Below are 15,746 nucleotides of genomic sequence, written 5' to 3'. Positions count from 1 at the left end.
AGTGTGATGGGTGGTGAGTGGGTGTGTGAAGAGCTGGGAAAGATCAGAGTCTGCAGTGCAGACAGGGAGGGGAAGTGAAGCTCAGTGGTTTGTGCACTGTGGAGAGGGGGAATTGTAGACACCGGTTACAAGGTCACACTGGTTGGATGACATCACTTTAAGGGGCCATCAAGTTTGAATCTTTGTGTCTACAAGGATCTACTTACTCTTGCATTCCCTGCTTTAGACTTCCATAAAGTTTGAACACAGGTATTTATCCATCTTTCAAAAATGGGAGCACGGTATTAGTCAATGTTAAAGAGGGAGTTTAAAAGTGATTCATGTCTGACTTGTTCTGTTGATAGTTTGTACAGAATATAATCACCATGGCAGTGTTAGGCAAATTAAGGAAAGAGAAGAGGTTATACTCATGAAAAGTTCTGAGAAGATATTATGCCCAATGGAAAGGAGGTCAGTTATAGTTAAGACAACACATTCTAGTCATCACTTTGGAGGTAATATTGGAAGAGAGAGCCATGTAGGCTGTGGACAAAGGAAAGTCAAGAGGACCTTATATAGGAAAATACCACATGCAGAGAGTCAAGGAAGAAGGCATTAAAGGTATAAAAGTATCACAGATGTGAGGGAAGGTGAAAATGGCAAGTTGTATGAAGTAAAAGGCATCATGTCTAAATGTATAGTGTGAAGATAGATTCAGTGAAAAAGAAGAAAAATGCAAGTCTGGGACCAGAGAGATGGTTTAGCAGGTAAAGGTGTATATGCTCACAGACCTGGGAGCTGAGAGGTCCACATTCAATACCCAGCACCCACATTATGGAGAGGAGAGAGGTCGTGTCAGATACATGGCCATGTGCTCTTTGAATTCTCAAAGTCCAGACTCTATGACCAAATGGCCATGTGACCATATATAAGGAGGACATAGGTTGTGAACACAGAGTGCCCCTCAGAGGGGAGACATTCAGTTAGACATTCAGAGAACAGGGGGACAATAAGGAAAAATGTTCTTCGTTGTCTCCAAGGACTCTCCCTGGATAAGGTTTGAGCAGATGTAGTATATGAGGAACCATCATGACCAACTCCACAAAGGGTCGTTTCAAGCTGATAAGGACTTTTATGACAGAGTAAGGTGAAGGATATCCAAGTATACAGAGTCAGAGAAACACAAAGAAACCCTGACAGCTACGAGCCAAACCTTTGAACACTCAAGACTTTGATAATTAGGAATCCTAAATGGCCTCAGATTTGTAGACTTATGTACCTGTACTTGTCAAGGGTGCAACTATTTATCTGCTTTTCAAGGTTTAGCTCCAAAGTATAAAGTAAAGCTAAAAACAATCAAACACTAAAAGCCAAAATACATCTTTGCATGTGACTTCTATTGTAAATATTTGCTACTATATTTAAAGTCTGACTTCTAAGTGCTTTTAAGATGGAAGAGTTTGAATTTCTAATGTGAAATTTAACAGAAAATTTATAAAGTAGAAATGGTTTCATTCCCTAGAGTCTGACAGTAAGCCATTTATATTTAAATAAGTTTGTTTATAATAAGAATATAACCATCTCCTAGGACTGCATTAGTCTTCTACTGTAACCTCTTCATTTTGGGTAGAAATACTGCAGAGAAAATGAGAGCACTAACACGTGTCCATTTACTGCTTTGCTCTCTGCTTCCTGACTCCTGATACAGTGTGGTTTGCTGTTCCAAGTTCCAGATGCCATGGCTTCCTCCATAATGATGACCTGTAACCTCTGAGCTGAAATACCCACCCCCTCAAATGTTACTTCTGTTAAGTAAAAGAGAGAAGTCATCTTTGGGAATATTAAAAAGAAGGTGACCTCCCAGGAAAAAAGTTCAGACTATTAAAGTAAGCCATTAGGAAACATGAGCTCTAAGCTCTGGAGCCTACCCGACAGTTGAGCAGAGTGTACAGCAGATGGTCAGGAGTGGTCTGTGCTCTCCACTGTAAGACCTCTGAGAGGAACAGGAACTGGAATGATACAAGGATATCAGGGTCATGCCACTGGAGTCTGGGTTAGGCAATCTCAATATTTAAGTAAAAATAAATTATTTGAGTGCACGCATTCCTACACAAAGATATAAGGACATATTCACATTTTAAAAATTCTGACAAATATGTCATCAACAAAATAAGCAAGTACTTGGCTTTCTCTGCTGCTATTTAACATTCAGTGCATCTGACTGAGACCAACAGCTCCAAGGACAGCTATAGTACCCTTGGTTAGGCAAGTTCTCCACAAGTCAGCCCAAGGGAGCGGGGGGGGGCGGGGGGGAGGGAGTTGGGCCTCTATAGGTATGATCATCCAACATGCAATCATCTTTCCTCCTGGGGCTGCCAGAATATGCAACATTGATTTCTGTGATATACAGGGCAGGAATCTAATCTAGCTTTTTTTTTTTTTTTTTTTAAAGCAGCTTCTATTAAATTTGTGATTGTAGAATACCATTCTCTGGTATTATTAAATTGCATTGCAAATTACACAGATTAAATGCATCAAACTAATTTAGTCTGTAATAAAAAGGACAGCCCTATTTCACATGAAGAGAGGTGAAATACCCATATAATACTCCAACATCTTTTATTGATAGACATGTACTACATGAGGGGAGTGTGATGATCAAGTTCTTTTAATGACAAAAATTGCTGTATGTTATTACACTGGCAGTATTTAAAGGATTTTGTCACATTTCTTAGTAGCCCATAGTGAATGGTTCTTTCTACCTTTGGGCTGTGGGAAACAGGGAGTGCTAAACATGGGAATGAGAAATACATAGGCAAGGTATGAGCTGTGTGGGTGGAGAGGAGCTAGATATTTGCTCTGTAAGCTGCAGTAAGAAAATCTAGTTGCTACCACCCAACCAAAAGACAAAACACTGTACCCCAAGGCCACTCTGAGGCAGTGTGGGCTTCCCGTGAGGGCTGATGGGATTGGGATCCACAGAAAGAAGTGGTGAAGATCCATGTTTTCCTAATATTCGCCTCAGCCCTGCTCATGTGGATGATATCACTTCATTTCTGTGGCATGCTAAACTTTCCTTAAAACCTCATGCGCCCCCATAACATTCTCCTCTATAAGACCATGATCTCTACTGTATGACAAGTAGGGAGGTGGGGTAGGATCATCAAAGACATAAAATCAGCAATAGATGTGGAACTGACTCAGTTAAGACTCAGGACAGTCACTCTGTGAGTCTACAAATAGTTAATATAGCTCTAGAGTTAAGGGAATAACATGAGTTCTGACCTCGGTTCTCACCTTCCGGGCCTGGTCATTGTCCTCTATCTGACCCAGGTCTCTGCCGCTAGCCTGGGCAATCCTCTTCCCAGATACTAGATTTCCCACCATCACTGAGGCAGGGCCAATTTCTGGAAGAAGAAGAAGGAAAAAAAAAAAAAAAAGGCAAACAACCTTAGAGACAGAAGTGAAGTGAAATTCCTTTTAACAGGATTCTTACCCAATTAGTAAAGAATTAACCTGAAGAAATGCTCTGAAAGACCCAGCTTCAAATAGCTCTTATAAAAGAAATCACTGATGAGCTTGTGATGGCCAAAATGAAATCTGGATGAGAGCACACAACAGTAACGTCTTCAACACACACAGACTCCCTTAGCATCCTGTATGCTGATGATTCTGTTATCTAGTGTGAAGCCAACAGGTGATGCATATTCAGAGGTGATTATAAAAGCTGTACTAAGGATAAATACAGGATGTAAATCCAGGATACACTCCCCAAGGAAGACTTCTGGATTACCTTGCTTCTTTTCTGGGGTTGGGATCTATAATGAGAGCTGACTCAAACCAAGAAAATTGTAACACATTTATCTCTTGGGATAGATTCAGAGAATACTCATAAAGCGACATGATAGAGGCCCACAGTGAGATGTGGCAGAGTGAACCCAGAAGGCATTATTAAATAAAAGTATTTTCTGCTCCAGTGCTACAAACTCAATGAGCTTTCTTTCCCTCGTTTTAGACAGCAGTTTGAAAGAAAAACATCAGACATGTTTCCAATACCTTCACTTTTTCAATTATGAAAAAAGGAAATTTCTTTAAAAATATTATACATAAAATTTTTTATTACACTTATTTACTCGTGCATGTACATGCACTCATGCTACGGTGTGAGTGTAGAGGTTAGAAGACAACTTGCTAGAGTCAGTTCTCTCCTTCTATCAGGTGGGTCCTGGGGGAATCAATGTCAGACTCAGAATTGACAGCAAGCATTTTACTCACTCACAGCAAGCATTTTACTGACCCAGAAATTTCTTAACTGCAGAAACAACTGACTGTTAGAAACTTAACACGCCAGTCACATCTTTTCATTAAATGCACATATACAAATGAAGGGCTATATTTAATAGGAAAAGTTTAGTCATTCTAGACACCCCCCTCCCCGTGTGTGTGTATGTATGAAAGAGAGAGAGACAGAGAGGGAGAAAAACAGACACACACACAGAGGGGGTGGGGAAGAGGTAGGAGAGGGAGGCAGGGAGAAAAGAAAAAGATATTTAATACATGCATTACAGTACACGGACTGAAAAGATGATGGATTGGTGGGTAAAGAACTTGCTATGCAAGTGTGAATAGTGGAGTTCAGTCCCCAGAACCCATGTAAAAAGCGAGGTGGGCATGGCAACCCCGTTATCTCAATGCACAGGATGTAGACAACACAGGCAAAAACAACTTGAAATAAGTTAGCTAGCTAGACTAGCTGAATCAACAAAGCTTTAAGATTAGCAAGAGCACTTGCCTCAGCATATTAGGTGGTGAGTGATTAAAAACACACATCAACTTCAAGTCTTCACATTCATACACACTTGTGTACATGTGAACATGCATACAAAACACATCATATCCATAAACAGGAAAAAAAATCACAGCATAAACCAACAAAGGTAGCATGATCAATTTGTACTTAATTTCTATCTGGATGAAATTTAAGTTGGCATCTGTTAAGTCAAATTGCTATTAAATGTCTGGTTATTAAGTTCTATGTTAATCAAGACACATGCATTATTTACTATCACAAAGAGCTGAGTGTCTTGCAGCTCAACCAGGAAATTAGGGGACATATAAAATAAAAAGATGAGATTCACATTAATGTATACCATGGCAAAGAAAAAGGCTTAGAATGGGCCAGTTACCATGACAACCACAATGCCCATTATTCTGGATTCCCATGAAAACCTTCTAGAATGCTAACTCAGAACACAAAGCACTCCAATACCTGCTCATCTTTTGGCTGACTGTCCAAGCAGAGCACAGGGCCATGCATCCTCTATAGACATTCAGTAGCCCATGCTGAATTAAGTTTGGCAGGAGAATTAAGTTTCTTCCCCTTTTGCTGGACACTTTACTTGGGACTCCTCAGTGTTCTTCAGCTACTCTGATAGAATGGCGTGAGGGAAGTTGTGGCCGTGGATCTGTGTCTGTTCTGGTAACTGGTGTAGGTCTGTTGCTAGTTCTTCCAATGGCTTAAACGTCATCCAACACTTCTGTGCTCAGGGTTTTAATCAAACTATACACTACAATTAACTGAATAAATAACTTGCCCATGAGAAAAAAACAACTTTTTTATCTATGAACCTATATTTTAAGGACTATTTGCGGCTCATTGCAAAACCTTTACACATATGCACCTATAGTCAATGTTTGCTCTAGTTACCAGTAATACTTTTTCACAGTGATTTTAAATGTTTCTTCAAAAGGGAATTCTGAAATCATCTGGCTTAATTCCCTCACTATATATAGAAAATGAGGTGCCAGAACAATAGCCTCTGGGACATTGCAGGTCATCAGCAAATCTAGAGATACTTATACACACAGGTCATAATGCCTCAGCTTGGCTGCTATATAGTACGTGAAGGGGTAGAGAGTAAGATAGAAGGAAGGTAAAATAAAAAAAAGGAAAAGACAAGATACTGCTTAACACTTGTAAAGCCCTTAGTTCAGTTTGCAGAATGAAAGGAGGAGGAGGAAGAAGAGGAGGAGGAGGAAGAGGAGGAGGAGGAGGAGGAGGAGGAAGAAGAGGAGGAGGAGGAGGAGGAGGAGGAGGAGAAAGAATGTCTTTTGAAGACACTTTATATTACACTACACCTTCCACACAAACAGAGATCATGATGCTACATGGCATATCATATTTGTCTAACTTTGGTTTAGTCTGTACATACCAGCCACCATGTTATCAAGTTAGCAGGAGAGTTCCTATTTCCTAATTTACCACATTCTGACAAATTCACTGACAAGTGTGTGTGCGATCTAGTAGTATGTGACTGATTTAGAAACTGAGAATCATGCCAGATAAAGAGGAATGTGTTCCCAATCTGTCAGGCACTGAGATAATAGTCTCAGTCAGCAATAAATAGAATTCCTCATTTTTCACAGTGTTATCCCATAACCTACTGCTTTTAATCCTAAATTAACCACATAAAACCTGTAAGGGTATGTTACTTTGATTCTATATACTAGAACCTTAAGGGATTTGTCTAGGGCCACCAATAGGTGACTGTGTACAACCAATTCCAGTGGAAGTACTACACAACAAGAAGGCTACAGACCACTTCTACCCACATGTTCTGTATAGACTACCTGAGTACTCGCTGTCACAGCAGACCTGCTACATCCTAGCCATCAAGATGCAAACACACCTTGTGAGGAGAATGTTCTATCTGGAGTGTGCACTATGTGGAGAACATGAGAACATGGATTACCAGTACTCTCAGATGTAGCCCCTCCTCAGCCTGCAACTGATAGAAGATAGGGTATAAAACTCACACAAGGCTATGACAGACTATTCAGAGATCCATGGCATACCTGGCTGCTTTTGCCGAGGTTTCGGTAAATTTGTGACACAGGTGTGTGGGCACATCAGGACATTGCAGGGGTGAAGGGAGCCCTCCAGGAAAAGCTGCTTTGTTTCTGACAAATGGATGCCACCAAGTGGGGTTTTGGGAAGGGTATTTGCTGGTACCAAGGCCAGGCAATAAACTCCAACTTGATGTATACTGTCAATTGCCTGAAAAAAAGAAGAAAGGGGCAGTTATTTTAAAATAGGAAATAAAAATAGAAACAGTACATAATGTATTTGTCTAGGTCTTTTGTGTGATGGGGTATAAAAGTGTGTGTGTGCATATGTGCATAAATGCATGTGTTTACTGTACAGAGGATAACCTCTGGTGTTGGATTTTAAGTGCTGTCCACTTGTATTTAGTTTATTTGTTTGTTTTTGTTTTTTATCTTTTTTGAAGAAAGGGTCTTTTTATTGGCTCAGAATTTGCAATTAGGCTAGGCTGGCTGGACAGAGAACCCCAAGGACCTGCCTGTCTCTGCTTTACGGTCACAGGATCACTGTGCCTGGCTCTCTTTACATGGCTTCTGAGGGCTGAACTTCAGTCCTTATGCTGATGAAGAAAGGACTCGACTCACCGAGCTTTCTCTCCCATCCTCCCCATTTTTGTTTTCCTGGTTTTTGTTTTTGTTTTGTTTTGTTTGAGACACAGGTTTACACTTTAGCCCAGGCTGATCTTTAGCCAATGGCCCTTCTCTCACCTCAGCCTCTGAAATTACAGAGATTACAGAGTTTTGCTGGGATTACAGGAATGAGCCACTATATCTAGCATTCGTAAATAACTGCATGCACAAAAACTTTGTGTGCACAAACACTCACAAAAGAAAAATTTATCACAAGAGAAAAATTGATTTTCTCTAATGGAGTCTTACTAGGTACACAAGTCATGCTTAAGGACAAGCCCCACACCCAGCAGTAGATGGTCCACACATTATGAACTCAATAGTATTTTTAAAGGTTTTTTTTCTCACAAAGCTTTGTCTGGAAAATTTTTGTTTTTTACCATACAGGTCTTTTGTGAATGTTTTATGTTTTCCAATTTTGTGTTTTTAGAGAATTTATGTGTGTGCTGGTGTGTGTATATGTGTTTATATCTCTTGTGCTTATTCTCTGATTCTTTTTTTGGTCTCAATCTGTCTGTCTATCTGTCTCCCTCTCCCTCCCTCCCTCCCTCTCTCTCTCTCTCTCTCTCTCTCTCTCTCTGTGTGTGTGTGTGTGTGTGTGTGTGTGTGTGTGTGTAGTTGCCTCCTTTCTAATGAGAGAAACAAAAGGATGTGGATTTGGATGGGTGGGGAGATAGAAAGGACCTGGGAAGAGTTGTTGGCAGTGAAACCATGATCAGAATATATTGAATGAAAAAAATCTCAATTTTCAATAAAAATAAAAATTATAAAACTATCTACTGTCTATAATATACAAAGTATTCATGTATGTACCGTGCTCTGCATGAAGGCTAAATGAAGAGATGATTTTCTCACTACATTAAAAAGGCTGCATGATTTTACATAGAACTATTGGAAAACCATACATAATTAAAAGGGGGAGAAGGGTGTAGAAAAGAGTATACATCCTCACAATTGTCATAACACACGCTTGTTGTCCTCCGATAAAACTGCTAAGAGGTTTTACAGTTCCTGACTTCTACACTTCATCTGTTCAGCTTGTTTCTGGACACTATAGAATTTCCAATCAGACAACAGAATATGGGCATATGTGCAAAGGAATGGTTGGCAACGGCTGGGCCACAATCCTATAGTGAATGAGAAAGCCAGAAGTAGATAAAAGCTTTAGACACAGGCATGCTACCTGGAGTACTCTGCTCATCCACTGGAAACTGTCTTCCTCTGTGGAGTCCGGCCTCTGCTCAGCCACAATCACTATCCTTTCATCATGAAGGACAGTCACTGAGAACACAGCTATCCTGCAAGAACAGATGGAACTTGTGGTGAGCAGAGGACAGAGACCTGCTTCCATGGACTCTTGTGGACTCTCATAATTAAGGTTAATTACTCAAATCTCGTATGACTTCACACTACTTGTAGACTAAGGCTGAGGGTGAAAAGAAACAATACACACCTAACACTTGAAGGCTATTTGTCATCTCTTAGGTTTGGGGGTTGGGTTACAGGTGTAGCAAATATACAGTCAAAACCAGCTATAAATGCTGCCGCATAGAAAATAGTAAACTTACTTACAATCTTAGGATATTTGTGTGCCATTTTTTGGGGACAGGGGGTAACTCGACTGCAGCTGCCCAAAGGTTGGCTGACTGAAGGATGAGTTTATGTATGACCAGTGCAAGGTCTAACTAGTATTTGGAGACAGTATCAATCTTTCTTGAGTTTGCAAATGTAAAGTAGTCCATTTCACAGCAATACAAAGTTTCCTTGCCACTAATGCTTCTTTGCTCAAATGTGCCTGCTTTGTATGGTTACCACACTAATGCAGCCACTGAAAAGTTCTATGATACACCCCTGTTTTTACAAATAGGTTCCCAGTTTCCAGTTTCTTTTCCCCCTCAAAGTTACTATCTTTTCATTTTTTGAAAGTTTCATGTATGTATATGAAGTACATTGGTCATATCCACCATTCTACTCTCTATCCACCTGCCTTCCCTATACACATCTCTTTCCCAACTTCATGTCTTTTTTGTTGTTGTTTTAAAACACACACCCTCAATTAGTGCTTCCCATATGCACATAGGTCATTGAGGCATGGGCCACCTGCCAGTAGCTATCCTCTTCCAAAAGAAAACTGACCTTCCATCTCTCAGCATCGAGCCATCAACTATCAATTAGGCCCAGAACAGTAGTTCTCAACATTCCCAATACTGTAACCATTTAATATAATTCCTCACGTTGTGGTGACATCGAACTATGAAATTATTTTGTTACTACTCCATAATTTTGCTATTGTTATGAATTGCAATGTAAATATCTATGTTTTTCAATGGCCTTAGGTGATACCTGTGAAAGGGTTATTTGACCCACAGGTTAAGAAACACTGGCCTGAAGCCTCAGGAGCCCTTTCCAGTTCATGCTGGAATTGTAAACTAGCTTCATCTTGTGTCGATCTTACATAGGTAATACAGCTACCATGAGTCTAGGCTATAGTTTTAAAGATAATTTAAATCTGGCAATGGTACAGTCATGTGCCTATGAACTATTGATTCTTGAAGATGAAACTGCATCTAGAGGAGTTTCTGATTTCTTCTACAGCACCAGGAAACTCAGGAGCTACAGGAAAACATCCAAATGTAACTAACATTTGTGAATGTTTGCTAGGTTCAGGCAAGGTAGGTAGGTAAGTAGGAAGGAAGGACGGAAGGACAGAAGGACAGAAGGAAGGAAGAAAGGAAGGAAGGAAGGAAGGAAGGAAGGGAGGAAGGAAGGAAGGAAGGAAGGAAGGAAGGAAGGAAGGAAGGAAGGAAGGAAGGAAGGAAGGAAAGAAGGAAGGAAAGAAGGAAGGACGAAAGAAAGGACAAGAGAGAGAGAGAGAGAGAGAGAGAGAGAGAGAGAGAGAGAGAGAGAGAGAGAGAAAGAAAGAAAGAAAGAAAGAAAGAAAGAAAGAAAGAAAGAAAAAAAGAAAGAAAGAAAGAAAGAACGAAAACAAATTGTAGGGGCATTCAAATACATAAGCAGGCACTTTTCCACGTAAATTATGACTGATTTCTGGGTCTCTTGGACGTCTGAAGTTGTTTATTACAGAATTTTTCAAGATATTAAGTTGATAGGTATCTCAAAGACTTCATATTAGTTCTTGAGGAATCACAACTTGTCGAGACCTCAATGGTCACTGAATCCAAATGCTTCAATTTGATAGAAGAAGGAACTAAATCCAAATAAGTCTAAGGAATTTCAGCACCCGTTAAGGCCTATTCTACTGTGCTGGCCTAGTCAATTTGACATAAACTAGAATCATCAGCGAGGGAGCCTAGTTGAGAAAATGCTTCTACAGTACCAAGTTGTAGGGGTAAGTCTGTGGGGTCATTTTCTTAGTGACTGATGTGGAGGACTCATCCCATTGTGTGTATGCAGGGGGCACCCTGGCCTAGTAGTCTTGTGTTATATCAGAAAGCAGGCTATATAAGCCACAAGAATCAAGCAAGTAGCATCTCTCCATGGCCTCTGTATCAGCTCTTGCCTCTAGATTCTTGCTTTGAGTTCATGTCCTGACTTCCTTTAATGATGAACAATTATGTGTAAAAATAAGCCAAATAAACTCTTTCCTCTTCTAGTTGTTTTTGGTCATGGTATTTTACCATAGCAACAATAACTCTATGAAACCAATTTATCAAAAATGAGCATTTAATTTGCAGACAAGTACCACTAACCTGCCTCTGTAGACAAACTTCATGGGCTCTACAGCTAAGGCTGTGGCCACAATGTCATCTGCATTGTGTCTTCTTCCACTGACTACCATCAGGCCGTCCATCTTACCCACAACAAAGACGAGGCCCCCAGGACCAACAAATCCCAGCAAACCTGTCCTTATGAATGGGTATTCACTGATCGGAGCCCCGGAGCTTGTCATGGGAAATACCTAGGGGAAACAAGGCTGCAATTAAGCCACCTTAAAGGGCTAACAGAGTCACGGTCTTAACCACTTCTGTGAAAAAAGACAAAATTCACTTCTTTATCTCCAGTAACTCTGCCAGCATGAGACCACGGTGACATGCTTGACAGTTCACAATCATGGTGCAATGTTTACTCTTCATTGTCCATTAGACTGAATTTTGAATAACATGAGACACACCTCTGGTCATACCTGAGAGCTTTACCCAAGGGAAGATGAAGTCTGAATATGGGTGATAGTGTTTCATGAGCTGAGGGCTCAGACTGAATCCAAGGGAAGCTAAGCACTAGCATTCATCTCTTGGTGCTTCCTGACCATGGGTGCAGTGGGATAAACCATCTTACATTCCCACCACCATTGCTGCCCCAGGATGGATTGTACTCTCAAACTTCACCAAAATAAACTCTTCTCACTTAGGTAAGCTTTTGCCAGATGCTATAGGCAGGTCAAAAGTAACTAATGTACATGGGCACACATTTCCCTTTGTTTCACCACAGGCTCAGCAAAGTTCTGTCACTTCTGCATCTCTGTGTACAAGGGCTTTAGGAAGCTCCTCTCAGGCTCCAAGCCTCCAGACAGACAGCAGCCACTATGCTTATAAAACCAGGTAAAAGTGGTTAACAGAGACACAAGGTACATTTTAAAATAACACATACTGGTGGTAGCTGATCCCTATTCATTAAAATGCAACTTTTCCTTATTGGAAGCATGCTGAAAAGGAAACTGTAAAGAGAACACAGCTCGTCCAAAATGCAGATCTTCTTTCCTTCAACCTTGAAGATGAATTGCACAGAAAAGGAAGTTTTCCTTAGCCTGTGCACTCAGCTCCAGTTCTGGAGGTTTAGAGATCTGAACCCATGTTCATGTGTGTGCTGGCCCCAAAGCTAGCATTTAGGAATGAATAATCTATTCTACTCACGAATCAGTGAAATCTGTGTTACTCCTAAGGCTAAGGCTAAAAACCACTTGAAAAAAAAAAGAAGTTCTAAGACCACTGTAATAAAGTGCAGGACACTTGAACCTGAGATTTAACTTCTTCCATGTTTCTGTTTGCTATGTGTTCACCACTCACAAAAAGTGGGTTATCTGTGGACACCAGATAGTCACACATGCATGGCACACACTCTCACACATATCCCACACATATACACAGCACACACATGCACAACACATATCCATATACTACATGTATATCTATACCCATGATCTCTTACCATATATATCTTACATACTCACTTTTACCACTAAAATCATTATTTAATGTGCACTATCACTCAGGTTCTCCCAAGTGAACACCCCGCCAATTTTAGTTGGTGCTATGAGACTGTGTGGGAATGGCCAGCAGGCTTCCTGAGTAAGAACATTTACCCACACACCTATGCAGACCACCTCCTATCACACATGTGGTTTTTCACTACTCACCTGTCAGCTGATAGCAATGTACACACACAAAAACATTTTAAAGAAACTGCTTATTCTTTCTAGATACTAGCTAAAAGGTGAGAATAATGCTGATAACACAACTATCAAAAACAAAAATAGTATGTAAAAGGCAACCAGTTTAACTATAATATGAATGTTCTTTTGTGAAATCTTCATCTTAGTAAGTTTATTATCTGTTTCTGAACACCTGGCAAAGCTGAGGGATCTTCCCATCAACCTACCTCAAAGGTGTTCTTGGTCATGCCAGAGAGACCATAATATGATGTTCCTGTGGCAACTGCACAGACACAGAGCTCCCCGATTTCATCCGTCCTGCACAACTGAGGAATCCCATCTGGCTTCACTGAACACATGATGGCTAAAGGCAAAACAAGAAAACACCAGAGAGCATGAGCAAGGAGCAGGGAAGTTAACAGATCTAGGCACACCGATGAGGGAACAAATGGGCAGACACACCACCGTGAATAAAATTCCAATAAGGTCCAGGTGCTCATTCTCTCTAAGAGCCGTAACTTCTTATGTTCTATCAAAATGTCAGATTTCATTATTATGACAGCAATCACTTCAATTACTCTAATTTTAATATGAAAATTATAGTCAGGGAGAGAAACTTTATGTGCCATTTATGTATGACATGATACTCAGTGATGTGTCAGTTATTCACTACACATGGACCAGAAGAGCAGGTGACAGCTCTAAAACACAACCTCAGCACTGCAAACGAAGTGGCACAGGTATGTAAGTCTTCCAAAGCTTTTCTAAGTTGAAAGCAGAACTACAGCCTTCATTGACCTACATAAATCTGTCCCTTTGGTTTAAAGTCCCTGTTGCACATAATCCTCAAAGAATACTACATAATAATAATAATATGTATATAATAATATGGTTTGAGCATTCAGTGAGAGAGAAACAGAGTCAGAGAAACAGAGAAAGACAGAGAGACAGAGAGACAGAGACAGTCAGTCAGTCAGACAGACAGACAGACAGATGCAACTGGAGAGATCACTCAGTACTAATAGCATTGCTATTTTTGCAGAGGACTCAGGTATGATTCTCCATATCCACATGGTGGTTCACAACCATCTGTAACTCCATTCTCAGGGGATCCAACATCTACTCTGGCTTATGTGGGTACCAGGCACACATATGGTGCATAGACACACATGGGGACAAAACAGTCACACATATACAACAATTTAGAGAGAGAATGTGCATAAGAAGTTGGTAGGGGACAAGATTGGGGGCATAAAGAAGGAATTTCAAATGAAGGGATGGGGGTAGGTTTGATCAAAACTGTATGTATGTATGAGATTCTTAATTATATTAAAAAAGAAACACTTCTGAGAATTTTTTATTCTACTCCCACACTCTTGTAGACTAAAAGCTCAGATGTGGTCCTTTACATCAGAATTCAGCAAGGAGTATAATTCCCCAGCTGTGGAAGGTTTATATAATTACTCATTCAAACTGTGTAATACTGTACTGCCTGGAAAGGAGCAAGTTCTTTATGTACTAACAAATGAACCTAAGACAAAAATACGTTGTGTTCTATATCCTATCATTGACAAAACCCAAAAAAGACAATGTACAAGTACATATGGATGTGGGGGTGTGTGTTTCTTTGATATGATACTACACTATGGACTATTTCTGAATAAAAATTTCTGAAAAGAAACCTGTGGTACTGTAAGTGGCTTGAGTGGACAGAAAGGTTTTTCATTGTTATGACACTGAATCTTTTGATGCCTCCAGCATGAGAATTCATTTACTTAAAAGCTTGCTTGCATGGCTTTTTGTAAAGAAAGAAAGCAACATAGGTAGGTGGTCTGGCTAGTCCTGGGAAGTGGACAATGAGCCTGAGATAGCCTGAATTTGGAGTATGGAGACCTAAATTGTTTTGACTCTAAATGAGCTTCCTCTACAGAAAGGAAAATAGAACAGTTAGGAGCAATCAGGCCAGGCTTTATTTCTGTTATGCTTTGAGAAAGAGAAAGGCCACTCCTCTGCTCACTTCATCATTACAGACAGGCAGTGTGGCCTTTTTCTAACCAGCACTCAGATCCCAACCACGATCCTGTAAGAAGCCAATTAGCTATATATGGCTATGTGATATACCTAGATATATAACAATGACTGCTGCTCATCTATGAATTTGCTACTCTATTGTATGAAGGAGCACAAAGAGACTTCAAAGGAGTTGCCTACATTCTGGGCAGGAACTCTGAATGAGAGAGAACCCTGGGCTCCATTCTGGAATACAGAAATTGAGGACAAATATGCTGGTATGCGTGTCCCTGTGAGACAGGCATCAGGAACAACATTCAACACATTAAGAACATGGGCTGTAGTCCTGTACATAGATAGCTTAGAAGCACGAGAGCATATTCTTGATGGACGGAGAGGCGGGTGGAGTGTGTTTTTGGGGTGTGTGGAATAGTGTCCCTTCAATCGAGTGACTATACTGCTTCCACGATAAGCAGTGGCTTCACACATAACAAAAACTGTCATTGCTCAGGTTTCATACATACTGCTCAAAGCCCTTCATGCCTCACTAAAGGCAGAGCTTTGGCGTCCAGCTTGGGCTGAGGCATCAGTATGATTCAGGAGGGGTCTGTCTGGGTTGCAAAAACAGGAGCAGCTGAGAAACACTGTAGATTACAGAGTTGGTTCAGAATGCCTTCCTGGAGGAAAGGGTTCCAGAAGAGATATTCTTCAGCAGCTTTATGAATATTTATGATTTCCTTTTCTTGGGACATGCTTTAGATGTCTGAAGATTAACCTAAACATCCAAGTATTAGCATTTCGGTGCTAAGCCTATGATATCATACAAAGGGAAATGGAATGGACAAGAAGAGAAGAT

General features: G+C 40.4%; 1 protein-coding gene across 4 annotated transcripts in view; it reads right to left on the bottom strand.

Moving 5' to 3' along the window:
- The window catches only part of Dip2c (disco interacting protein 2 homolog C), a 392,422-nt gene that overhangs the window by 51,196 nt on the left and 325,480 nt on the right, over positions 1 to 15,746 (bottom strand). For 2 of the 4 annotated variants that reach the window (XM_006516473.2, XM_006516475.4), the window contains 6 exons: positions 13,108 to 13,244; positions 11,202 to 11,410; positions 8,675 to 8,789; positions 6,835 to 7,036; positions 3,265 to 3,386; positions 1,908 to 1,988 (listed from right to left, as the gene is read on the bottom strand). In XM_006516473.2, coding sequence (XP_006516536.1) covers positions 1,908 to 1,988; positions 3,265 to 3,386; positions 6,835 to 7,036; positions 8,675 to 8,789; positions 11,202 to 11,410; positions 13,108 to 13,244 — 866 coding nt within the window. The remainder of the gene's footprint in view (positions 1 to 1,907; positions 1,989 to 3,264; positions 3,387 to 6,834; positions 7,037 to 8,674; positions 8,790 to 11,201; positions 11,411 to 13,107; positions 13,245 to 15,746) is intronic. The other 2 variants (XM_006516474.3, NM_001081426.2) reach the window with 1 other exon arrangement.

This window comes from Mus musculus, chromosome 13 (genome assembly GCF_000001635.26).
Source record: "Mus musculus strain C57BL/6J chromosome 13, GRCm38.p6 C57BL/6J".
Classification (NCBI taxonomy): domain Eukaryota; kingdom Metazoa; phylum Chordata; class Mammalia; order Rodentia; family Muridae; genus Mus; species Mus musculus.
The sequence above is the reverse complement of the archived record's forward strand: the minus strand, read 5'-3'. Positions and strand labels throughout refer to the sequence as shown.